The 27226-nt window shown below is 38.9% G+C and overlaps 1 protein-coding gene across 8 annotated transcripts in view; it reads left to right on the forward strand.

The window, feature by feature from the left end:
* AK4 (adenylate kinase 4) overlaps positions 1 to 23514 on the forward strand; it is an 88839-nt gene extending 65325 nt beyond the window's left edge. For 6 of the 8 annotated variants that reach the window (XM_042997481.1, XM_042997476.1, XM_042997479.1 and 3 more), the window contains 2 exons: positions 485 to 603; positions 2755 to 8569. In XM_042997481.1, coding sequence (XP_042853415.1) covers positions 485 to 603; positions 2755 to 2869 — 234 coding nt within the window. In that variant the 3' untranslated portion in view covers positions 2870 to 8569. Of the gene's footprint in view, positions 1 to 484; positions 604 to 2754; positions 8570 to 8695; positions 8765 to 23234 lie in introns of those variants that run through there. The other 2 variants (XR_006221551.1, XM_042997478.1) reach the window with 2 other exon arrangements.
* The last annotated feature ends 3712 nt before the right edge of the window (positions 23515 to 27226 follow it).

A 27226-nucleotide genomic window follows, 5' to 3' on the forward strand; every position in this document is an offset into this window, starting at 1 on the left:
AGCTAGCAGAGGTAGGAGAGAGATACCTTCTCCTAGATCAGTGTTCTCCTAAGTAAACCACTTGGTTCTTTGAGATGATTTATTTTCCTTATTAACAGCTCAAACTTTAGAAAGCAAGGCAGTTTTAGGAATATTTAGAGGGCCAGAGTGATAGTGTCTAAAGGTCGTTTATTGTTGGGGGAGGCAGCATGGAGTTTTAAACTATAAATTGAAAATATCATTTATCAGTAGCAGTGTAACATGTTCAGAAAGATCTGAGAAGTTAATAACGATTTCATGTCAGCTCTCAATGGATAAGGTTAACATACTGTTAAGAGTGTTATTTCTTTTTTTCAACTACTTTCACTATTACCATTGTTATCAGGCCTAATTCATCATGTGGGAGGGGTCAAAGGTGAATACATGGGTTTTGCATAGGAAAGTTTTTCATCTATGGAATGGCCCAGCTATTGGCCGTATTAACTGGTTTCTCTGGTATCTGTAGGGGATTGATGACATTACTGGTGAACCATTAGTCCAGCAGGAGGATGATAAACCTGAAGCAGTTGCTGCCCGGCTAAGACAGTACAAGGATGTGGCAAAGCCAGTCATTGAATTATACAAGTGAGTGTGCTTCAACATTTTCATGGCGGAGGGCCAATTAAAACAGTATGGTGCCCAGTGGGAAGGACACTGGACTGAGGTAGGGTGGTGTTTCTTTAAGCTAGATAAATCCTAAAGGCCCAGTTCCTCCCTGCAGGTCAGGTGAAATGTTGGGGGTTGTACATGGGAGATATAGTCCAGTTCTTTTATGCTGAAATTCTTGTAATACAAGGACCGAAACCTGATCCTCTCTGTCTGGTTGTAAAATTACGTGTAGAATTATATTCATCTTTCTTTTTAAGGAGCTGAAATAATGGCTTATATTTTGACACTCCCACATATGTCATTTGGATGGAGGATTAGAAGGGACCTTTTGACTAGCTATGTCGAGGAGGGAATTTAACCAAAGGAAAAAAAAAAAAAGCTAAAACTATAAGCTACGGATGGCAGATTCATATGGTTCCGGGGGCCAGGCAGGTATTGGAAATGAGTGTCAAACCTGGTATGGGCTGTGTTAATCTGGGCAGGTGAGTGACAGTTGAACTGTACAGCTGCTGTATGATGTTCAGCCAATTATTACCACAGGGGCACTCAGACCCAGAGTGGCTAGTGATACCTATTTCTCAGGAGAAGCAGAAATCTGGCTTTGTGTGTATGTGGGGGCGGGGTGTGTGTGTGTGTGTGTGTGTGTGTGTGTGTGTGTGTGTGTGTGTAAATCCCAATTTTTAAAACTATTAGCAACAGATAACATTTTTAACAGCATGCAAACCAAACAAAACCCATTTGCAGACTGCATGCAGGACAGCTGTCTACAGCCTCCGCTATAAATCAATTTCTGACCCTTCAGCTCCCAAATAATTTAGCAGGCCTTTAGATTAGAAGTTCCTGATCATGTTCCTATGATCTATCCTGTGTTTTGTGATCTGTTGTAAGTAACAAGGGTTTTATAGTACTAAAGTTTGTCAATGATCTGTTTTGTTTTAAAATTTTTAATGTTTATTTTTGAGGGAGAGAGAGACAGAGTGAGGGGAGGGGTAGAGAGAGAGGGAGACACAGAATCCGAAGCAGGCTCCAGGCTCCAAGCTGTCAGCACAGAGCTGGACACGGGGCTCAAACTCAACGAACCTTGAGATCGTGACCTGACCCGAAGTCAGATGTTTAACTGACTGAGCCACCCAGGTGCCCCAGTGATCTGTTTTTTGAAAGTGTGTACTGAGGCAAATTTGGTATTGTCCATATAATGTTATTCTTGGATATGTTTTTCTTTTTTTCTTCTTTTTTTTTTAAATTTTTTTTTAACGTTTATTTATTTTTGAGACAGAGAGAGACAGAGCATGAACAGGGGAGGGGCAGAGAGAGAGGGAGACACAGAATCTGAAAAGGGCTCCAGGCTCTGAGCTGTCAGCACAGAGCCCGACGTGGGGCTCGAACTCACGGACCGTGAGATCATGACCTGAGCTGAAGTCGGATGCTTAACCGACTGAGCCACCCAGGCGCCCCTCTTTTTTTGTTTTTTTAAGAACATGCGAGCCACAGAGAGGGGCAGGAGAGAGAGAAAGAGAGAATGTTAAGCAGGCTGCATGTTCAGTGCAGAGCCTGTCAACGCGGCTCAGTCCCACGATCCTGGGATCGTGACCTGAGTCGAAATCAAGAGTCAGACACTCAACTGACTGAGCCACCCAGGCGCCCCTCTTTGATATGTTTTAAATAGGAGAAGAAGAGGTGGTATCATGCTAGGCATGCCAGAATTGTAAAAGCTGTGGCCTTATTTAAGTATCCCCAAGTGCAGGTGTTGATACATTTGCGGGGGCTGCTTTGGCACTTAGCAGTGTGTGTGATAGACCATGAGATCATGCTTGCTTTATACCCTGGATCTTCACCTGCCCTAATATCATGTTAAAAAGAAACCTAAGGGTCGCCTGGGTGGCTCAGTTGGTTAAGCATCTGAATTTGACTTTGGCTCAGGTCATGATCTCACAGTTTGTCAGTTCGAGCTTGGGCTTCCTGTTGTCAGTGCAGAGTCTACTTTGGGTCCTCTGTCTCCCCTCTCTCTGCCCCTCCCCTGTGCATAATTTCTCTCTTTCTCTCTCTGTCTCTCTCTGTCTCAAAAATAAACATTTAAAAAAAAAAGTGAACCTAAAATGCGTTTATGTGTTGGATTTTATTTTTCAGGAGCCGAGGAGTGCTTCACCAATTTTCTGGGACGGAGACTAATAAAATCTGGCCCTATGTTTACACGCTTTTCTCAAACAAGATCACACCTATTCAGTCCAAAGAAGCATACTGAGCCCGCCCAATGAAGAACCAGGAAGATGTCATTCATTCAGTTGTATGTGTAGTATTGGTGCCGTGTCCAAATTAGAAGCTAGCGGTGATAGCTTGCAGCGTCTTTTCTAGTCTAAATGGTGAACTGAAATGAAAACAAATGAGGAGAAAGAGTTAATGAAGAGGCTCTTCTCTGCCTTTCTGATGAAGGGTCACCCACACATGTCTAGGATGTCTCTGCACGTCTCAAGCCCTTCACAAGAAAGCAAGTACAGGCTGGATTTCAAAGGGTGTATAACCCAAACTCTAGCTGATTTCTGACCATCACATTGTTGCCATAGTAGCCTTTTAACACGTGATGGTGTTGGCCTCTGGTTCTCCCTGCCCCCCAAAGGCTGTTGAACCACAGCACCAGGTGGCCTGAGAATGCCAAGGGCAGTAGCCCCGGCCTTGTCCCAAGTTCTCTGGTATGTGCCCTTCCTGGTGACCGTGCGATTGAAGCCAGTTGCTCTGTGGTCACTTCTCTGGCCTTGAGTGACTGTCCACAATTAGCTTTTCTGTTTGGAGTGCTACCTTTTTCTGCCTCCATGCTCTGTAGAGTCTCTCCTTTTTCAGACATCCTGGAATGAAAGGATTTGGCTTCTAGTATTTTTATTAGACTGTATTTTGGTACATCTGTTTTCTCCCTTCCTAGACTATGAAGTAATAGATAGTTACTGCTTTTATCTCTCTCAGATTCCTTTCTAAGAGCCGAGAGTGAGGGGAGGGTGTCCAGATGCTTCTTGCAGCAGGAACTGAGCTCTGCAGAGGGTCTACTTACGCTGCTGGGCTGACCCTCATGGATTGACACTGCTCTTTTCTTTTATCATGAAAAAATAAAATCCTCAAAGTCTTTGGGAGTCTTCAGAAAAATGGGAGATACTACATACATGTTAAAGAATCATTATCTTGTGTATAGAAGTAATAAGACCATATGGAATTACTGCACTAAAAGAATAGTTTAGCTTTTTATTCAAGACAAAAAAAATGTATTTTGAAATGCTGCTAAATATTGATGCTGACAGTGTTTTTCTCCTGTGAGTGACCCAAACATATTATAAATAGTTGGTAAAGGGAATGGAGCCTGTGGGTTGAGGAAAATGTTGCACTAGCTGTGCCCAGACTGAGTATGACAGCTTTGTGATTATGGGAAAACAAATTCTTAATTTTTTTTTTCTTTCTATTCCAAAGATGCTTTCTGTGGGGTGGCCATTAAGTCTAGAAATATAGATGATACAATTTTGTCATTCTTTGTAATGTAATATCAATAAACCATTTATTAAAGATTTGCCTGGTTTCCAGACTTGGTGGCCACCTAATGTAATTCTGGCTCTCCTCTGGGAAGGACAATGAAATTTATTCCTGTTGCCTTAAAAATAAATACCCCTCTTCATGCATCGTGATTGTCCCTAAGGAGGGTTCTTTGCTATTCCTGAGAGTGACTTCTAACTCCTCATACTGAAGAGAAGGGGGGCGGGGAGCCTATTTCAGCACGCCTCTGGTGTTGCAATGCATTGTTTATTTTCTGAAGATGTCCTGGAGAATCTCCAGTCAATTCCCTGGCAGATGTGTTCTGTATGGTAATGATTGCATCTTCCTTACAAATACTGCCCCGCTCTTCACAGTTCCTCTCCTCTATACCTTCATGAGAATGTTCTTTGACTACCTTAGTGGAAACATAGACTGGTCTCCTCATTCTCCGAATCACCATGTTACTTTTTGGGTGTATGCAATGGAGATGCCCAGTTCAGGTCTGTGAAACATCAGTGCATGATACGGACTTCTAGTGCTCTAGAAGAGCCATGTTTGAATGCCGGTTGGTGGGGACAGGGTGAAAATCAGACCTGTAGGTAAAGCTCAGGTTTCCTGGGGAACCAGGTACGGAGAAAACAAACCTGATATGAAGAAAGTTGCACAATTTAGACTAGTACTGCCATGGAGACAATTTCTAAAAACTAGGAAAAGTAGAGAGTTAAGGTTGTTTTATGGGTAATTCAAGAGAGGAAAGTTTGTGTCCTTTTGGAAGTAGAAAAATCTACATGACTCTTTCTTTACTTCTCTTTGTGTTTAACAGACTCCCTTTGGAGTTTTTGAGAGAGTTATGAGAAATGGCTGGTCCCTGATGCCATACTCTAGTTCTCAATCCTTCCCTCTTCTCCTCCAGCAGAATAGATAGTTATAGTCAGTGTGGGAGCCTCTCAGTGTCTCAACGGCATTTGCTGTTTCTGTGCTTGGTGAGGGCCCTGTGCTTGGTGAGACCAATAAAAAAGACAAACACCTTTTCCATGCGTCTTTGAAAGATGATACTTATTTCATGTTCAGTGGCCTAAAAAGTCTATTTCAGATTTTCTTCAACAAGCTCTCTAGCATTTTCTCCAGTAATTTTGTAAAAAATTAAAATTCTCTTGAAAATATTTTGATAAAAGCTAAAGGGACATCTTTTCTTGGTTTTTCTTCTACTGCCACAGATACGGTTCCTTCACAGTTCTGCAAAGAGAGTAATTTGGGTGTCTATAAGATTCCTACCGGTCCACATATTCTGTGATTTAGCCAGTTGTGAATTAATTTTGCTTTTCATTGTCTGAACAGGCTTCCCACTTACTTAGAACTTGGAGACATTGCTGTGTTTAATATCCTTTAACACTAAGGCAGACATAAAATAAGTATCATTTACTGATAGGGCGATAGGTAAAGTTGTAGGACCTTAGCAAACACTCATTTAATCTTTCAAGCATCCTTTGAGATAGGTATGAGGCCATGTTTATGAACAAGGAAGACAAGGGTCAGAGATGTGAAGCATCTTGCCCAGGCTCTTGCTGCCAACAGACAGTCCAGCCAGGACTCACACCCAGGTTTTCCTGATTCTGCAGCCTGAGTTTGCTCCTGGATGTTAACTATCTGTGTCCTGTCCCAACCAACCTAGGGTGCTGAGCCTGCTTGATTTTGCTCGTATTTCCAAGTGGCCTCGTCAAAAGTAGCAGAAGTGACATTCAGCTCTGTATGGGACTGTTCTCCCCCTCCCCGCTTTGCTTAAGCAAAGGGAGCTGCTAGAGGAAGATCTGAGCCTTTGATCTTCTTTCCTAACTTCTCACTTATAAAATGAAAGCCTGTTGAAATAGGCTGGGCTTGGGTCCAGGCTAATCTGTGGAGGGGTCAGTTTCCTTCATGTTCCTCACCTACCTATGCTTTTGGTATCCATGGTATTGTACCCCTAAGGGACCTTAACACTTCATCCGCCTTCAACTATAGTGCTCCCTGTAGATCTGGGCTTCTGGGAGTTAGATGCTACTCACTTTTCTTCCCTGATAGCAGGAGAAATCACTCCCTCACTCCCACCCCCAAATAAGGCCCTGATGATAAACATCCTTCCTGAAGTGCTGGCAGGTGATGGAGCCCCCAGCATACCATCTTGCCTGTGTCACATTGCATATTAACATGATCCTGAATGCTACATTCACACCTTTGCCTGCCATCTGATGTGGCACTCACTGCTTGTCATGCACAATTCTGGCGGAAACCAGGGGAGATTGGCTTCCTGTGTTATCCGCCCTGCCCAGGGTCACTCCCCACCACCTTTCAGCAGCCAAGCTCAGATGAGCTCCAGCTTTACCCAGGGTGTACCCCTCCCTTTGGTAGGGAAGGAAAAAGGTAATAACTGCCAATGGATAAGGGGGATTCTTGGAAAGAGCTACTGCTGTGGCTTTGCCCATCTACCACTTAAAAATGTTGTTGAGACAGGATGGTTTTAGATAGATGGGTGCCTGTGCAAAACCATAAATAGGACTGTTAGAAAATTTAGTTCACTAAACTGATTTCAGTATTTGACTTTAGCTGTTTAGCAGTTTAAACAGCTTACCAGCCTGCTGGGGGTCCTGCTTAGGTCATAAAGACCACAAATTTCAAATATGTTAAGGCATAGGCATTCTTAGTAGTTCCTGTTTATTGGTACTTAATGCTAAGTGCATTATGTGCATTGTCTAATTAAATCTGCAGTAGTTACCCTAACGTAATAGATGTTTTAGTTATCTTGCCTCTGTGTAAAAACTGTAATCATTCTGTTCACTTAAGTTTGTATTTTCATGTATCTATAGGGATTAATCAAGAAATCCAAAAGGGCCTTTTTTTGTACCTTTTCCTCCTTTGAGTTCCCCATTCTAATTAATAGGTAAAGCAGTGTTATTTGATTGTACCTGGAATCTTTGCTTTTGGCACTCTGGTGCTGAGGCAAGAAGTGGGCACTCAGTGGGTCTTGGTGGTAGTTGCACACTGTATATACAGAGAGCATATATCTCATCTGCACTCTGCTGAGTTACAGGATCTCGGGAGACATTCATATCTACCTGATGAATTTCATTTATTACCTTTCATTTAAAACACAGTATCTTTTTTTGCTGCATTTAATTTTGCCAGAGAGGCAATTCATAAGGCCAAGTTGTGTTCTTAGTATGAATTGCTTTCTTTTTAATTCCCCTGCATTTTTAGTAACTTCCTGGTCTGTTTGGTGTCTCAAAAGGAGAACCTAGCAATGCAGACTGTTTTTTTTTTGTTTTGTTTCGTTTTGTTTTTTTTTTTAATACGGGAGTGTGGTCTAGTCATAAGTTATCATCCCTTTCCACATATAACTGATCCAGTCTGGTTTCTAGATGAAAAGTGTGCAAGAGCCAGATGTTGGGAAACCCATGAAGCCGTATTTCAACTATGAAGAAAAATATACTTCCTGCATCTGTTGAGATATACTATAATTACAGTTGTTCATAAATGCCATACCTTATCTTTCTTTTAACAAATTGCACAATTCTTGCCAAAATAAATGCCATTATTCTGTATGCTTCAGGGAAATTCCCCCAATTTGATCAGTGAGCGTGTGTGTGTGTGTGTGTGTGTGTGTGTGTGTGTGTGTAGGGAGAGGGAGGGAGAGATGGTGAAACATTTCCAAGGGGACAAGAGCCCTTGGATGGCATGGATGTGCATTCCTTCCGGGTAATAATTACGCTATTCCAGGAAACAGCATGTGTCTTCCTGGAAATAAAGATTTCCTGTCTGTAACTTTTGCAAGTTACACCAAGTGCACCTTGTGATTCTCCCTGGGGTTGGTGTGTGTCTAATTCCATTTCATAAAACCTTTCTTCATTTTAAAGCTTTGGCTGTGAAGTCAGAAATGTGCTAAATAAAAACAAACTGTTTTGTATTTAATTTAGAGAAGGGTAAAGGGAAGAAAAAAAAAACTCAGTCTTTATGTAAGCTCCAAGGTGTTAGGGCTTAGAGGGTTTTTCTAGTTTTATGAGAATTTGTACTACTGATTTTTATATATTCCTGTTTTTGAGATGAACAGATCTCTGGGGAAATTGTTGCATTACAATGGCGTTTCACTGTGACCCCTCTCAAGCTCAAATCTGTTCTCTTAAGCCAATGACAACTTGTCACTTCGGTTTACTGTCCTGTGAAAAGTCAGCTCCAGTTTCCCAGAAGTTGTGTGTTTACGATGAGTCAGTGCTTTTCTTCAGTGAAAGTTGTCAGCCCTCTTGATTTGGGTGTATGTGCTTAATTCAGAGTATCTAAACCTGTAGTCTAATCTGTACATGCTCTCCTAACTGTTAATTGTTATTGACTATTTTGATTATCTTGCTTGAAGATTGATTCCTACTTTTTAATTTGATAGAAATAAAGTTTTTTTTCCTGCTTATAACTAGTGAATTAATTTAACATTTGTATTGCTTTTTACACTTGAGAGTATACATCTTCATAGCTCTTCACATTTATGCTATTCTGTGACCGCTTCATTATCAACATTGTTATCTCCAATTTGCAGATGAGGAAAATAGTGAACACAGTGTTGCCTGGATGAGGTGACAGTCGGTGGCAGAGCAAGATCATGAACGTAAGCATTGTGATCCCCAGTCTCCTTTTCTGCAACACCATGTTGCCTCACTTTGTATACCTTCAAGCACTTTTTTTTATCTAGCACTTCATTCTTTGCATATTTTCATAAACATTCTTTAGTTTTGTTCTTGAAACAACTGGATGATGTGAGTAGATTCTCCCCCTACTTTGCAGATTAGGAGACTGGATCGGAGGATGTGAGTCTAAGATCATAGTGTCAAGGGCCAACTCAGCAGAAGCAGGAAACTCAGGAGACCTGGCTGCTGGATGCTAGAGTCATGGAGGAAATACAGCCAGCCTCTGCAGAAGCCTTCCTGCAACAGGGGGGTGGGGGGAGATGGGGGATGCCCTGGCTTCTCCCAACCTCACATTCTCCTGTCTCCTGCAGGGGCTTCCCCTTAGCTGGGTTCCAAAGCTCACTGACCTAGAAGCCTGAGGAAATGTCCCACAGGCCTCCATGCCCCTAGAAGGTGAACCGGATATGGTGGCTATGTGGTAGATTGTATCAAAGTTAAAGCCATTCACTCTTCAGGAGAATTTTACTTTTCTGCCCCATTGGCTTTATGTTTGGGCATACTGACTTGCTTTAGCCAATGAAATACGAGCAAAAATGAAGTGTGCCACTTCTGAGCGGAAGCCTCAGGAGCCAGAGCATGGTCACCAATCTCTTTCCTTCTCCAATGAGGCTGTCAGTCTCCTAGGGCTCTTCTTTCAACTGGGATCCTAAAATGGATGTGGAGCAAGATTAGTCCATGATGGATTAGTACTGTGCATGAGAAATAAGCCTTTGTTTTTCTCATCCCCTGGGATTTGGGTGGATTTGGTACAACAGCATAATTTAGTTCAAGCTGACTGATAGAAAATGGGCCCAAGACTAGTATATCATGTCATCTAGTTATAACTTTGATTCTCTTATCAAGCACTATTAGGCTCTGGGGATGCAAAGATGAGTAAGACCCAGTTTTTGCCCTTGACTTCCTTAGTCTCCTGGAGGAGATGGAAATATATTTAGATAATTATACATAACTGTTGGGATTATTCACTGGATTATAATTGGGAATATACAGATGTAGTAACTTTTTCAGCCAGCCAACTAGACCAAGGAAGAGCTAATATTTGAGCTGAGTGATGGAGGAAAGAGGGAACCCAAGCAGAGGGAATGGTATGTGGGCAGAAGTATGAGCACATAGGCCAGGTGGAGGTCAGACAGGTATGGAGCAGGACTGGGGAGATAAAGGTAAGATTGAGTTGTATGGGGAAGTTGTACTGACCTGGTCTTAACTTTGTTTGTAGTAGACAGTACAGAGTGTATGCCAGAAAGTGACTCATCAGATTTACATGATAAAATTGTACTACAGATGTGAAGTAAGGTGTGACTGAGTTTAACAGAAAGGGATGGTTGGATTATAACGAGTATGGGGTGCCTGGGTGGCTCAGTCGGGGGAGCGTCCGACTTCGGCTCAGGTCATGATCTCGCGGTCCGTGAGTTCGAGCCCCGCATCGGGCTCTGTGCTGACAGCTCAGAGCCTGGAGCCTGTTTCGGATTCTGTGTCTCCCTCTCTCTCTAACCCTCCCCCATTCATGCTCTGTCTCTCTCTCTCTCAAAAATAAACGTTAAAAAAAAAAAAATAACAGGAGTAAAGAAGGGTTAAATGTCTCCAGGGGAGGGGTGCCTGATTGGCTCAGCTCTTAAGCATTTCGCTCAGGTCATGATCTCATGGTTCACATGTTCGAGCCCTGTGCCAGGCTCCACGCTGGCAGTGCAGAGCCACCTTGAGATTATCTCTGCCCTTCTTCCACTCATATACGTATGTGCACATGCATTCTCTCTAAATAAATAAACTTAAAAAAAAATGTCTCCAGGGAGAGATTGGAAACAACAATGAAACGGGGGGTGAGTATAAGGCCGTAGGAAGTGACAGAAGCTGTGGAGACAGCAGTGCACTGCTTTTTCTCAAGGGAGAGTCACTGCTCAGCTCCAGCCAGTTGTTCCTGGGGATGCTGGCAACGCTACCTGGTCATTCAATTTAATTAAAACAACGACAACAACAAATACATTGCACAGGCTAAACTATATTAAGCCAATTTGGGACTAATGGTTTAGACAGAGACACACTGGAGGTTAGGAATGAGGGTCATAGTGGCTCGATAGATGTCTATGAAGTAAGAAGGTAGGATATGTGAAGGCAAACAAGTATGAAGGTGAGGATTGTCTAACTTGAGGAACAAAAAAAAAGTTGTGTAGTTGTATAGAATTGTGGTTTGTCAGAGGATACCACCTATTCAAATAAATCACTTGAGTTTTTTACCCTAGAGTTAAACTGAGTGTGATTTTTCCCCTTAATCCTTTTCAGCCAGTGAATATGTAAGCATCCAATAATTAAATGAAAACCATACCCATACTTAAGGAAACCTCCTTAAACTGTGTATGTGTATTTTAAATATGTGTATGTATGTATATATATATATATGTATATATAACGCATGTGTGTAAAACAATTATATCTGTATATTTGCATATGTAATAGGAGGTAGCTAAAATTTGTTGAGGGTTTGCTCTGTGGTGCCAGGCAATAAGCCAAGCCTTATGTACAGCTAGAAGTAATGAACCTGAGGTTCAGAGAAATTAAGTTATTCAAGATCACTCACCCAGTAAGTGGTAGAATGAAGTCTTCACTCCAAGTGCTCACTTATGATTACTCAGTTGTTCTTACTCATTCTGACTGTTGTTGCCCAAAGGGACCACAGTTAAGCGCTGTGCAATCAAGGGACCTGTGGCCTTGGGCAGGAATTCCAGGAGTCAGGGTACACCTCCACTTGGAGGTAACTAGACTTGAGCAGTGTTGAGTCTCTCTAGTGGCCAGCTTTTCTCCTAGCCAGAATCCTGTGGCCAGTCCCTTTAATAAGTCTCTTCCCTCCCATGGAAGATTAGATATCATATTACATCAGGAGCTGACACTTTGCATTCCCCCATTTAGAGTCATGTACCTGGAGAAAAGAATAAGGTTTCCTGACAAGGAAAAATCAGTGATACCAAAATGAATGCTACATATCTAGATCAGTCGGAACAGATCAGCCACTCTTGTCACAGTAATGGCCCACATACACTGACCACTCTAGATCCACTATGTCATATGCATCAACCATCCTGGGTGCACTGACCATATCGGACTACTACGGACATGTTGGCCACCAGACATAACAACTGCCCTGGACATATCATATACACCCACTGCAATATGGAAACAATGTATCAGTGTGACAGGGTCAGAGAGAAGGGGTGCAGGCTAAAGAGACTTGAATGAACCATCTTCTGTATTTTATCTGTATAAGACCCTCCGTTGCATTTCTTCCATTTGAAACAAAACAAACAAAACAAAAAACCCAGCCTAATTGTCTAATGCTCACATGAAAGCCTCACCTAAAAATTTACAAATGTTGGCATTTATCAACTGAGGTTAGTTAGCTAGGACTCTTTGAACATAGATGGCAGATGTCTAAACCTTAATCTTTCTGCACATCTTCCAAAAACCACATAGACCAAGGACGGCAAATAAAATCGCAGTTAACTCACCACACAACACAATTATATCTACTGCACATAGCAGGAAATAGAAGACTGCAAACCCCCTTTTCATTTGAGTAGGAAAATACATATCTGAAATCAGCACCAGCTATGGACCTGTGTGGAAGTGGAGAGGTAGGAATTATTTGGGGAAAGTATTGAGAGGGCACAGCTTCTGGGAGACAACAAAGGAACTTGAAAGGAGTAGCTATCTCTTAAGAGATCTGGTGATTAAGAGGGAAGAATAAAGAAGTTGGTGGAAATTCAGGGTTCTACAGAAATAAGAGCTTCATGAAATCTGACATACTAAACTCTCCCTAACACCCCTGCACACCCCAAATAAGAGATGTTTTTCATTAAAGAAATTGCGTTTCACTGTACCAACTGAAGAGGGCACTCTTGAACTAAGAAACTAGTAAGTCACTCAGATCCTTCAACTCCATCTGTAAATACACCTGATTCAGAAAAATCCAGAAGTCTTAAAAATGAAGAGGAAAAGGCAGCCAACATCCACACAAAGTTACTTTGAAAAGGAAATTAATTAGAATCAAAATTCTTCAGCTGATGCAAATACTCAAGCCCCAACCCTGAGGCAAGAAGAAACTGTATCACAGCTCTCCAATATGAGTCAAATACAGTTAGACAATCAATAACATTTGAAAAAAAACACCACAAATCAGAAATTCACAAATGCAGAAGAAAAGTGGGCACAGAACAAAAAATTTGTGAAACAAGAATTGCCTGACTACAGAAAAGGGAGTGAAGAAAAAGACAATGGTCTTCCAAATTAGGACCAAACTGCAAGCTGCACGAAGAAGAAAAGATTCAATAAAGCATACATTGGAACATGAAATGAAATTTTCCAAGAGAATTAAGCTAAGAAAAAGTAAAAACTCAGAAAAAAAATAATAGCTATAGAAGACAAAGAAGATCTAACACACCTATAATTGAATTTTCTAAGAAAGAAAAACAGCAATAAGTCAAAACCAATGTTTAAAGCTATAGTCTAATAAAAACATATCAAAAGATAAATAAATGAAAGAAATCCCGAATCTACATTTTAAAATTGTACACTGTGGAACTGTGGGAACTTAGAAGAGTCAATTTTAAGACATATTCTACCATACCTAGGAAAACATATCTGGGCTCCCAGGCAAAGAGACTAAGTGATTCAAACACAAATTAAAACCACAATGGGGCAACATTGTCAAGGAAAGAAAGTGTACTAAGGATTTTATGTACAGCCAAGCTGACTTTCAGTTATCAAACAAATGTGGCAAAAAAAATGTTTATAGTTGCTGACTCTGAGTAAAGGGTACCAAGGATAGTATTCTTTTAACTTTTCTGTAGATAGATACTTTTCTAAATATTAAGTTGGGGAAAATGTCTTAAGTTTAAAGAAGTATTGCCTATTTATTGCTCTCTTAATTCCTCTCCCCAGCCTCTGGCAACCCCTAATATACTTCTATCCATGGATTTGCCAATTCTGGACAATTTCATATAAATGGAGTCATATTAGTGGCCTTTTGTGATTGGCTTTTTCACTTAGTGTAATGTTTTCAAGGTTCATCCATGTTGTAGCATGGATCAATAATTCATCCCTTTTTATGGCTGAATAATACTCTCTTGTGTGGATATACCACATTTTTTAAATTCATCAACTGGTGACACTTTGGGTTTTCCCACATTTTGGCTATCATGAATGATGCTATAGACATTTGTGTACAAGTTTTTGTGTACACATATGTTCTTAATGCTCTTGAGTATCTATTTAAGAGTAAACTTACTGGGGTCACATGGTAAACCTATGTTTAGCTTTTTGAGGAACAGCCAAATTATTTTCTAAAGTGGTTGCACTATTTTACATTTTTACATTCCCACCAGCAATGAATGTTTCATTTTTTTGCACATTCTTCTCACTTGCTTTTTGAGAGAGAGAGAGAGAGAGAGAGAGAGAGAGAGCAAGTGCACATGAGCTGGGGAGAGGCAGTGGGAGAAGGAGAGAGAATCTTAAGCACACTCCACTCTCAGCACAGAGCCCGATGTGGGGCTTGATCCCACGACTACGAGGTCATGATCTAAGCTGAAATCAAGAGTTGAACACTTAACTGACTGAGCCACCCAGGTGCCCCTCAACACTTGTTATTGAGTCTTTTTGATTATAGCCATCCTTGTGGATGTGAAGTGTTATCCCATTGTGGTTTTGATTTATATTTTCCTAGTGATGTCTAGCATCTTTTCATATTTTGTTATTGGCCATTTGTATATCTCTTTTGGAGAAATATCTATTTAAATATTTAGCCCAGGGGTGCCTGGGTGGCTCAGTTGGTTAAGGGACTGCTTCTTGATTTCAGCTCAGGTCATGATCTCATGGTCATGGGATCAAGCCCTGCATTGGATTGGGCTCTGCACTGACGGTGTGGAGCCTGCTTGGGATTCTCTCTCTCTCTCTCTCTCTCTCTCTCTCTCTCTCTCTCTCTCTCTCTCTTTCTCTCTCTCCACCCCACCCCCCACCCTCCCCTACTGGTTCTCGCATGCTCTCTCTCTCTCTTAAAATAAATAAACACTAAAAAAGTATTTGTCCATTTAAAAACTGTGTTGTCTCTTATTGTTGTGTTTTAAGAGTTCTTTATATATACTGCATACTAGACTTTTCAGATGTAACATTTGCAATATTTTCTCCCATATATGTATGGGTTATTTATCACTTTTGTGATAGTGTACTTTGAAACACCAAAGCTTTTAATTTTGATGAAGTCCAATTTACATACTTTTTCTTTTTTTGTGTTTTTGGTGTCATATTTAAGACACAATCCATAGTCACAAAGATTTTACATCTATGCTGTCTTATAAGAATTTCATAGTTTTTACATTTAGGCCTTTGATCTAATTTGAATTAATTTTGCATATGGTTTGAGGCAGGAGGTCTAACAATTTTTTTCATGATGTGCAGATATCCAAACACCACTTGCTGGAATTACTATTTTTTCTCCATGGGGTTGTCTTCATAACTTGGTTGAAAATCCACTGACCATAGATATATGATTTTATTTCTGGACTCTTAATTCTATCCCATTGATCTATGTGTCTGTCCTTATGCCAATACACACAGTCTTGATTACTGTAGCTTTGTTGTACATTTTGAAATAGAAAACATGAGTTCTCCAACTTTGTTCTCTTTCAAGAATGTTTGGCTCTTCTGGGTTCTTTGCATTTCCATATGTATTTTACAATCAGCTTGTCCTTGCCAATTTCTGCAAAAAAGACAGGTGAGATTTTGATAGGGATTGTGTTTAGTCTGTAGATACATTTGGGGAATATTGCCATTTTAACAATATAGTCTTCCAATCCATGAACATGCGATGTCTTTCTATTAATTCTTCAATTTCCTTCAGTGATATTTTATGATTTTTACTGTATAAGTCTTACATACTTTAAAATTTTTTTATTCCTAAGTATTTTGTTCTTTTGATGCAACTGTAAATGAAATTGTTTTCTTAATATTTTCAGATTGTTCATTGTTAGTGTATAGATATATAATTGATTTTTGTATATTGATTTTGTATCCTGACACACTGCTGAAATTCTTTTTTAGCTCTAATAATTATTATCTTTCATGTTCAAATTGTCCCAAACTTGGCAAGTAGGATCCTTTTCAAGATGTTATTTCTTTTTGATATAGCTCCATCCATGTTTGAACACTTACTTGATTTTTGGCATAAGATCTCAGAGATATCTTGCATTTCCCTTCTAAGACCTGTTATTAGCCATTTCTCCTCAGAGCTCTAGTTTCTTTTAGTGGGGTATGATATTTAGAAACCACTAAGATCTTGGTACCAGCTGTGTTCGTTGTTATTGTAGTGACATTAGACAGAATTAAGAATACAGTAAAACCCTGGATTGTAAGTAACTGGTTCTGCAAATTTTCCACACGACAAACAAACATTTCTAATAAACTTTAACTTGATAAATGAGTGATGTCTTGCAATACAAGTAATACATGACACTGAATATCACATGATCACAACTGAGCCAATGGCAGGATTGTGGGTGATGCTCAGATGCTTGGTCTCCGTGTTTGGCATAAATCAGTGATTTTTCAGAATATTATAAGGTGCCCACAACTGGCACTAGTGTATTTTTTGTCACTTCAAAGCATCTATGGACAGTCCTTTGCTTTTCCATACAAGAGTAAGCTTAGGAATGCTTTGCTTCATTCTAGGTCAGGTCTGCTGCCTTATTGCCAGTTACATTAAATACAATATATGACAAGAGTTTATTAATGTACTGTAGTCAACATCCGTATGAGCATATATAATGGCCCCCTTGCAGAAAAAGATTCCATTGAGCCAATAGATAGCAGTGATTCCGTTAGTGATAGTGAAAGTCGTCCTACACAATAATCCTCCTCTCTCATCTCTCTCAAACCAGTCACAAAGGTTTTCAAAGGTAAGTGCAGGTTGATTTGTTTATTTTTCATATATTTTGTATTTTCTTTATTATTTTGTATTACATTACAGTATTATAATCATTTAAAAAATGTTTTTGATGTTTATTTTGGAGACAGAACATGAGTGGGGGAGGGGCAGAGAGAGAGGGAGACACAGAATCCAAAGCAGGCTCCAGGCTCTGAGCTGTCAGCACAGAGCCCAATGTGGGGCTCGAACTCACGAACTGTGAGATCAGGATCTGAGCTGAAGTCTGACTAAGCTCAACTGACTAAGACACCCAGGTGCCCCTGTAATCATTTTTATATGAATATTTTTGGGTTGTAGAACAAATCATCTGAGTTTCCATTATTTCTTATGGGGAAATTCACTTTGATATGCAAGTGCTTTGCATTAACCAGCATGTTTCCAGAACGAACTATCCTTGCAAATCAAGGTTTTACTGTATATATACTTTTTCTGTTTTTTACTTTTTGTTATTTTTATATTGCAGTGTAATTAACATAAAATGTTATATTAGTTTAGGTGTACAATATAATGATTCAATGGTTGTATACATTACTCAGTGCTCATCATAATTAAGTGTACTCTTAATTCCCTTTATCTATCTCACCCATGCCACCAGCCACCTTTTGCCTGGCAACCACCAGTCTTTCTCTGTATTTAAGAGTCTGGTTTTTTTGTTCTTGTTTTTTTTTCTCTTTGTTCATTTGTTTTGGTTCTTAAGTTCCACATATGAATGAAATCATATGGTATCTTTCTCCATCTGACTTATTTCATTAGCATTATACCCTCTAGTTCCATCCACTTTGTTAAATGGGAAGATCTCGTTCTTTTTTATGGCTGAGTAATATTCCTGTGTGTGTGTGTGTGTGTGTGTGTGTGTGTGTGTGCGCCACTCTTCTTTATCATTCACCTATCATGGGCACTTGGGTTGCTTCCATATCTTGCTATTGTAAATAATGCTGCAATAAACATAGGGGTGCATATATCTTTTCAAATTAATGTTTGTTTTCTTTACGTAAATATCCAGTAGTGGAATTACTGTATTATATGGCAATTCCTTTTTTTTTTTTTTTTTTTTTTGAGGAACCTCCAAACTGTTTCCATAGTGGTTACACCAATTTGCTTACTTATAGTGCATGAGAGCTCCTTTTCTCCACATCCTCTCCAACACTTGTTATTTCTTATGTTTTTGATTTTAGCCATTCTGACATGTGTGAGGTAATACCTCATTATGGTTTTGATTTGCATTTCCCTAATGATAAGTTATGTTGAGCACCTTTTCATGTGTCTATTGGCCACTTCTATGTTTCCTTGGGGAAAATGTTTATTCAGGACCTCTGCCTATTTTTTAATTGGAGTTTTGGGGTTCTTCTGGTATTAAGTTGTATAAATTTTTTATATATTTTGGATATTAACCCCTTATTAGATATATCATTTGAAAATATCTTCTCCCATTCAATAGGTTGCCTTTTTGTTTTGTTGATGGTTTACTTTACTGTTCAGAAGATTTTTATTTTGCTGTAGTCCCAAATAATTTGATTTTGCTTTTGTTTCCCTTGCCTCAGGAGACCTATCTAGAAAAATGTTTCTATGTCCGATGAAAAGAAATTACTGCCTGTGTTTTCCTCTAGGAGTTTTAAGTCTTTAATCCATTTTGAGTTTGTTTTTGTGTATGGTGTTAGAAAGTTGTCCCGTTTCACTCTTTTGCAAAACCACTAAGATCTTGGCACCAGGTATGCTCATGGTTATTGTGGTGACATTCGGCAGAGTTAAGAAATATATATATTTATTTAAGTTACAAGTTCATTCATACAGTATTTTCTTTTTTCTTAAGCATTTTTAAAAAATATTTATTTTTGAGAGAGAGCTTGCGTGGGGAGGAGCAAGGAGAGAGTGGTGACAGAGGATCCAAAGTGGGCTCCATGCTGACAGCAGAGATCCCAATGTGGGGCTTGAGCCCACAAACATTGATTCTCTTGGCCTTATGCATATGATATCTGTATAGTTTTACTCATTTTCTACTTCTTTTTTTAATGTTTGTTATTTTTGAGAGAGAGAGAAACAGAGTAGGAGAGGGGCAGAGAGAGCGGGAGACAGAGGATCAGAAGTAGGCTCTGCACTGACAGCAGAGAGTCAGATGCAGAGCTCGAACTGAGGAACTGTGAGATCATGACCTGAGCCAAAGTCAGACGCTTAACCAACTGAGCCACCCAGGAACCCCTCCACTTCTTAATTCTAATTGTCTTCTCTTGCCTGATTGAATTGGCAAATATTTTCAATGCAGTTAAATAGTAGTGGAGACAATGACATCCTTACCTTGTTCCTGACCTTAGAAGGAATGCCTCTTGTGTTTCTCCATTAAATAGGAATTTTAACTTTTAAATTTTAAATTTCCTCTGCTTCAAAAGTTGTGTATGTCTCTTCCATTGATTTTTTTCCTAAGGAGTTATAATTACATGACTATATTATATTCCATTGATTTCTGTTTTTATCTTATTTCTTTCTTTGTACTTTCTTTTGGGTCAGCTTGGCTTTTTCTAGCCTTTTGAGTTGAGAATTTAATTCATTTATATTAATTGTATCATTTTTACATGAATTTAAGGCTATAAATTTTTGTGCAATTATTATACTGATGTATCACAAATTCTGAAATGTAACATTTTTTCTTTATATGAATTATATGAACATTTTCTTTTCATGAATACTTGAAAAGAAGGTGTGTTTTCTATTATTGAACATCTTCATTTAAGGAAAGCTTTAAAAAGTTCAATTATTATATTTAAGTGTTATATCTGAGAAAAATGAGAGTATTATTCAGGATTATACTGCAATATATTAACATTATCTAATTTTTAGATATATTAGAACTCTAGTTTGGCTGATTACTTTTGTCTGTTAGAAGTCTGTTCTTCTCAAAGTCCTAAGAAGATGGGATGTGCCAGTTGGCCAAAACTAGAAAAAGGAAGAAAATTTCATATTTTAAAATTATCCTGAAATGTTCTTTTTTATGCTCTACCATTTATTCCTTTGTTGTATTTTTTTTCTGGAGTCAAAAAGACAGTTCAAAGAGTGATGTGAAGTTTCATTTTTGTCTTTGTCCTTACATTTTAAAAATTACAGAAATGATATGTGTTTAGTAAAGAAAAATGGGGTGGGGTATAAATTAATAATAGTCCCATTGCCCAAGTATAGCCATTGTTGACAGTTTGGTATTCCAATTTCTTTTCATCTGTGTATACATTTTCCTCACATATAGTTATAATAATAATTATTATGAATTTATATCCTTTTTTCTTACTGACATTATAGGGAAAGAATTTCCATATATTAACATATTATTTTCCTAAATACTGTTTTTAGTACCTTCACATGTGGACATATCTATTCTATGATTGGATTTTTAACACTTTTGCCAAGTGAAAATCTGTTCTTCCAATTCATGAACAATACAAATTGCTATATAACATTCACACAGTACAGAAAAATATAAAATTATGCCCTTAATTCTTTCACCTAGAGGGTGAACTCTGCTAATATCTTCATACCCAATTTCCTGTATCTCCCTACTTATCATAAATGCGATCACAGTTTACTAACCTATAGCCTTAAAAAAATTTTTTTAATGTTTATTTTTGAGAGAGAGAGACAGAGTGTGAGAGGGGCAGAGAGAGAGGGAGACACAAAATCTGAAGCAGGCTCCAGGCTCTGAGCTGTTAGCACAGAGCCCCATGCAGGGCTGGAACTCATGGACTGCAAGATCATGACCTGATCTGCAGTCGGACGCTTGACCGACTGAGCCAGCCAGATGCCCCTATAGCCTTAAAAAAAAAACAAAACAACTCAACAGTGCTGTTAACAATAACAACAAAACCCTTCCAGTATTATTTTGCACCAAAGAATGACCTTGTATAAGATGATAATTTTTTTGTTTCAAATTTGTAATATGAAAATTTCCAAACATTGGTATTGGTAGAGACAGAGAACAGTTCAATGCATTCCATGTAACCACCATCCATCTTCAACACTTACCAACTCTTGGCCAATCCTCTTTCCTTTATATCCTCATCCATTTCCCCACTCTCAGATTATCTGTGCTTATTAATTGAATCCCAGGCTTAATGATGACTCAGAACTTCGTAAAGTCGTGCACAGTTTTTGAGACCCTTTGTAATCTGGTCTAACTTTCCCACTGCATCTTTTGCCACATTCCCATGAGCCTGATACCTAAGTTATTTCAAAGTAAGATGTGGCCACATCATTCTTCAAACATGCCTTGCTCTGTGGGGCTTCTGTGTCTTTGTATATGCTATTCCATTTTCCTGAAAGGTTTCTTCTCTTCTCTGTTTGTCAAACCTTTCTTTATCTTTCATGGTCCAGCTCACATCACCTTATCCATGCAGGCTTCTCTAAAGTCCTCCTATGAATATTCCTGTACCACTTTGTACTACTTCTGCTTTTGCCTTATCACACTGCACATTCTGAGCAAGTACTCAAGCAGGGCGGGGGCCAGCCTGCCACAGGGCCTGATATGAGGAAAAAACTTGGTAAACAGCATCCATTGGAAATTTTGAAAAGTGTGCTTTAAGTTGACTTAACCATTTAAATCTATAATGGTATTAAAAGAAAATATAAAAGATTTAGTTTTATAATACTGAAGTGTAAAGCCATTCATAATTAAGACATTTATAAAATAAAAGATCAAGAGCCCTGACTACAATAAAGAGTTAAATTTCAATTACAGGAAAATACTCTAAAGAATTAAAAGAAAAGTGACTAATGTGGAGGAAAATCTCACAGTATTTATATTGATATCCATAATGATATCCATAAAGAGTTCCTACAAATCAGTAAGAGAGAAAGCCAATAGAACAGTGAGTGAAAGATATGAACAGATAATACACAAAAGAAACATAAATGGTAAATAAACACGAAAGTCATTTAAACCTCTCAAGTAAAGCATCTTTTCATGTGCCTGTTGGCCATCTGGATGTCTTCTTTAGAGAAGTGCTTATTCATGTTTTCTTCCCGTTTCTTCACTGGATTATTTGTTTTTCGGGTGTGGAGTTTGGTGGGTTCTTTATAGATTTTGGATACTAGACCTTTGTCTGACATGTCATTTGCAAATATCTTTTCCCATTCCATCAGTTGCCTTTTACTTTTGTTGATTGTTTCCTTTGCAGTGCAGAAGGTTTTTATCTTCATGAGGTCCCAATAGTTCATTTTTGCTTTTAATTCCCTTGCCTTTGGAGATGTGTCGAGTAAGAAATTGCTGCGGCTGAGGTCAGAGAGGTTTTTTCCTGCTTTCTCCTCTAGGGTTTTGATGGTTTCCCGTCTCACGTTCAGGTCCTTATCCATTTTGAGTTTATTTTTGTGAATGGTGTAAGAAAGTGGTCTAGTTTCATTCTTCTGCATGTTGCTGTCCAGAATGGATACAGAAGTTGTGGTTTATATATACAATGGAATACTACTTGGCAATGAAAAAGAATGAAATATGGCCTTTTGTAGCAACGTGGATGGAACTGGAGGGTATTATGCTAAGTGAAATAAGTCATACAGAGAAAGACAGATACCATATATTTTCACTCTTATGTGGATCCTGAGAAACTTAACAGAAGACTGTGGGGGAGGGGAAGGAAAAAAAAAGTTAGGGAGGGAGTCAAACCTTAAGAGACTCTTAAAAACTGAGAATAAACTGAGGGTTGACGGGGTGGAAGGGAGGGGAAAGTGGGTGATGGGCATTGAGGAGGGCACCTGTTGGGATGAGCACTGGGTGTTGTATGGAAACCAATTTGACAATAAATTTCATATAAAAAAATAAAGCCCTCAAGTAGAGACTTAAAAACAAAGAGAACAATGTAAACCATTTTTAGCTATCAAACTCTCAAAATTAAAAATATTAATAATATTTAGGATTGTGAGGTTATGATGTAAAAGCAAACTCATATGCTGTCACATGACACACAAACTGATAGAATCATTTTGCAGGGTAAATTGCCAGTACATATTAAAATTAAAAATTCACATTCCTTTGATCATTTCAAGGAATCTATCCTCTAGAATACATATATGCATAAAGTTATATACAAATGATATCCACTGAAATCTTTATTGAAGGAGCAAAAATTGGAAATGACCTACATATCTTACAGTAAGGATATGATTAAGTAATAATAATAAATCATAATCTACACTTTTATGGAATGCTATGCATCAGAAAAATTTTCAGATATTAATGAAAAATAGGAACAATATGTAGATTATGATGCCATTTATGTAAACAATACTGTATGTCCATGTGGTAGATAGTAAGTCCATAACTCAGGTGTAGAAGACATAGAACTTCTCTTATTCGTCTGTACTTCAGTGTAATTTCTGTTTTGAATCCCCACCACATTGACTTTGTAGCTACACTCTCAGTGAATCTGAAGTGTCTTGTTCCTTTTCTGCAGGTCTGCATCTGACTTCCAAGGATATAGCCAAAGGGACAGCAGTCAGCCCATCTGTCAATGCAGTCATCTAGTGAGCTATTCATCTCCCTGTCTGATGCTTGTTCATCCAGTTCACATGAGTGTACCTGTCCTGTCAGCCCCAGAGGTTCTGTTGTCTGCTCCACCCTGCCCATGGGCACGATATCATTCTTCAGGCCCAGGACTTGTTTTGTTGCATTTGCTGTCTGTCGGGGCACTGGAGTACCTGAGAAACTGTCTACAGGCAGCTGCTCAGGATGCTGCCTCAGAGACAGGTCACCGAGCCCTTCATTTCAGGACCCTCCAAAATCTATAGTCTTACCATTTTCTTTCAGTCTCCCTATTCCCCACTTACCAGGGAATGACCTCCAAGGTGGGAGAGTGACACGTGGGCCATTCCTGTGTCCTCAAATCTTCTACTTTACTTATTATGTTTTTCTAAAGGCTTTGCATATACTGGGATTCATCCTCATTCCAAGGGTTCTAAACCTTTGAAAAGCAAAGCCAGGGGAAGACCCTTATAACCCATATACTTGTTTTTTGTCTTCCTTCTGTCACCATGGCAATGAACACAAAAAAAGCCAAAGTGTTTGAATTGGAGAGTTATGACAAGGAAGGAATTTGGTTAATATTTCTAAATGTTTTCTTGTGATAATTTTTAAAAGTTATTATTTGTTTATTTTGAGGGAGAGAGAGAGAGAGAGAGAGAGAGCCAGCAGGGGAAAGGCAGAGAGAGACAGGAGAGAAAGAATCCCAAGCAGGCTCTGTACTGCCAGCGCAAAGCCCCATGCAGGGCTTGAACCCACGAACCATGAGATCGTGACCTAAGCCAAAATCAAGAGTTGGATGTTCAACTGACTGAGTCACCAGGTGCCCCTCTTGTGATATTTTTTGCTTGTATTTATTCATATGTGGAAATGTAGAAGAAAGGTCTGGAAAGGTATCTGTTAAATAGTTAACAGTGGCTTTCTGTGGGGAGGGCTGTGAAATGTGGGAAGCTTCAACCCTGCCATATGCCTGCAAGGAGAGAGGCTGACATTTGGGAATCCTGTTAATGACTCCACACAACCACAAACTAGAGGTTTGAAGCAAGTGACATGTACAAAAGAGACTCCTCCTTTTCTTCCTTGTTTGCTGATTCTTTATAAAGAGAGTAGGTATCACTTCTCTTTCATGTCCTTCAGACCAAGGATATGATTAATAAGTCATGGGTTCATCAAATGAGTTTCTGATCTATATCTAATTTTCAGTATTCTTCAGTGGACCCCCAAACCCTATTTTATCTCTATTGTTTCAAACTTGTCCTGTGTTGAATTTTGTCACCAAAGCTGTTAGGGAGTAGTAAAGTCCATTGATACATTCTCTTTTACCATGTGTGACTGTCTGTTGGTTGAAGTCTAAACCTAAAATGAAGGAAGGGGGAAAGCAAAGGGTCAGGATCCAGTAGAACATGTAGTCCCAGATCAAGCCTCCTGCAGACATTGGTGGAAGGGGAAGCAGATCCATGTATGTGGACCGAGGTCACACTGCTTTCATCGTACACAGGACTCTGTTCTTGGCCTTGGATGCTTCAGTGACTTGGAAGTAAAATCATATTGATTACATTTACAACTAGGAGAGAAGCACTGTCTGGATAAAAGAATCAAGATTTCAAAAGACCTTGAGTCTAGGTCAAAACAACAAAATGCACTTTAATGGAAATGAATGCCAACTTCCACATTTAAGCTTAAAAAATTCATTTGCAGAAGTATAGAACGAGAGGAACTTGGCTTAGTTGCAATTGTTATTAAAAAAATTCTGAGATTTTAGATGACTGTACACCAGACTCTACACTATCCTAATGTTAAAAAAATCTTACTCCCTGCAAAACAAGTGAAATGGGCTTAGCTCCTATAATAGAAATGTAGTATTGTGTTCAGATTAATGGAGATCATCATATCATTGTTCTCGGCACTGGACATGCTTCCAGATATAACATTAATAAAAAATATGAATAATATGTAGATTATAATACCATTTAGGTTAAAAATGTGTGTGTGTGGTACACATGAACTTAGTCTTACATTTACGTATCAAAATTTAGTTGCAGAAGTAAAATCTTCATATGTGTTTTTGCTTTTAATTTAAATCCAAGTTAGTTAACATATAGTGTTATAATGATTTCAGGAACAGAATTTAGTGATTCATCACTTACATAGAACACCCAGTGTTCATCCCAACAAGTGCCTTCCTTAATGGCCATCGCCCATTTAGCCCATCCTCCCACCCACAACCCCTCCAGCAACCCTCAGTTTGTTCTCTGTATTTAAGAGTCTCTTATGATTTATCTCCCTTTTTGTTTTTCTCTTATTTTTCCTCCTTTTCCCTATGTTTGTCTGTTTTGTTTCTTAAATTCCACATATGAGTGAAATAATATATTCGTCTTTCTCTGACTTATTTTGCTTAGCATAATACATTGTAGTTCCAGCCACATTGTTGCAAATGGCAAGATTTCATTCTTTATGATCACTGAGTAATATTCTATTGTGTGTATATATATATATATATATATATATATATATATATATATATACCACATCTTCATTATCCATTCATTTCATTGAATTTCATTCATTTTTAATGAATTTTTAAAATAATTTTGAAAATTTTAATGACTCCCTCCTCATGGCCATGTATCTTTGTAGACATTGAATATCCATATTTAGGCAGTATATGAAATATTTTGGAAGATTCCAGGTTCTACTTTTTATAAAGATGTTATGAAAGAAGAAAATATTCAGAGGATGGTGAAAAGGGCAGAGAAAGAGCAAAAGGAGGGTGTGAAGGTGAAGGACCTGGGGCTGGGTGTCCAAAGGGGACAAGAGTGCAGATTCCTTAGATATTAAAGAGCTGTAATGAGCAGCCCAAGGCAGAAAGAACTAAGGCATGGGACTAAATGCTATAAAGAAGAGAAATCTAAATAAGGCAGGCCTGTAATGGTTACAACTATCCCATTATGGATAGGGCTGAGTTCCCTCCCCACTGTGTTCCCTGCCAGCTGGGATGATGATGATGGTCATGTGAACAATAATGGTTACTATTTATTATTTACTGTTTTTCACACATCATCTCATGTAGTCTTCCCAACACTGCTATGAGGCTCAGAGAAGTAAGTAAATTGCCCAAATTTTTGGTGCCCACCCACAAATCCACAAAAGAAGGGACAGTCCAGTATGTCTATATTTCAAACACTTTTTGCTCTAATAATTAAAATTTCTTAGCAAAATAATAGTTCAGCTTGTTTGAATATCCAGCATCAGTTTAACAACAGTAAATGTTCAGTGTACATGAGTTGAATAAAAAAGAATCATCATAAATGGGCATGAAATATAGTGTAATAAGAATAGGCTTTGAAAAAAAAAAGAATAGGCTTTGGAATAAAATACACACAGGGTTCTGCCATGGTTAGAGAACTTGCGATGAGCCTAATGGGCGTGAAGCATGTTTCTGTTTTGTCTGTCCAATAGAAGTTTCTGCAATAGAAATTCTGTAACTATGCCATCCATGGGCACCTGGGTGGTCAGTCGATTGAATGTTGATCTTGATCTTGGCTCAGGTCATGATCTCACAGTTCAGGAGCTGAGGGAAGGTGATTTGGGGGTTCCTCCAAACCCCCTTCACTCTCTGTTCCTTCTGCCTATAATGATCGTCGTTCAGGTACCTACTTAGTTGACTTCTCTCCCTTTAGGTCTTTGCTCAAATTTTCTCTCTTAACCAGGTCTACCATGACTACCCTATTTATAATTTTTTTTCTATTTTTTTCTTTTTATTTATGTATTTTTGGGAGACAGCATAAGCAGGGAAGGGGCAGAGAGAGAGGGACACACAGAGTCTGAAGAAGGTTTCAGACTCCGAGCTGTCAGCACAGAGCCTGATGTAGGGCTTGAACCCATGAACTGTGAGATCATGACCTGAGCCAAAGTCAGATGGTCAAC

Source organism: Panthera tigris, chromosome C1, assembly GCF_018350195.1.
Source record: "Panthera tigris isolate Pti1 chromosome C1, P.tigris_Pti1_mat1.1, whole genome shotgun sequence".
Lineage (NCBI taxonomy): Eukaryota > Metazoa > Chordata > Mammalia > Carnivora > Felidae > Panthera > Panthera tigris.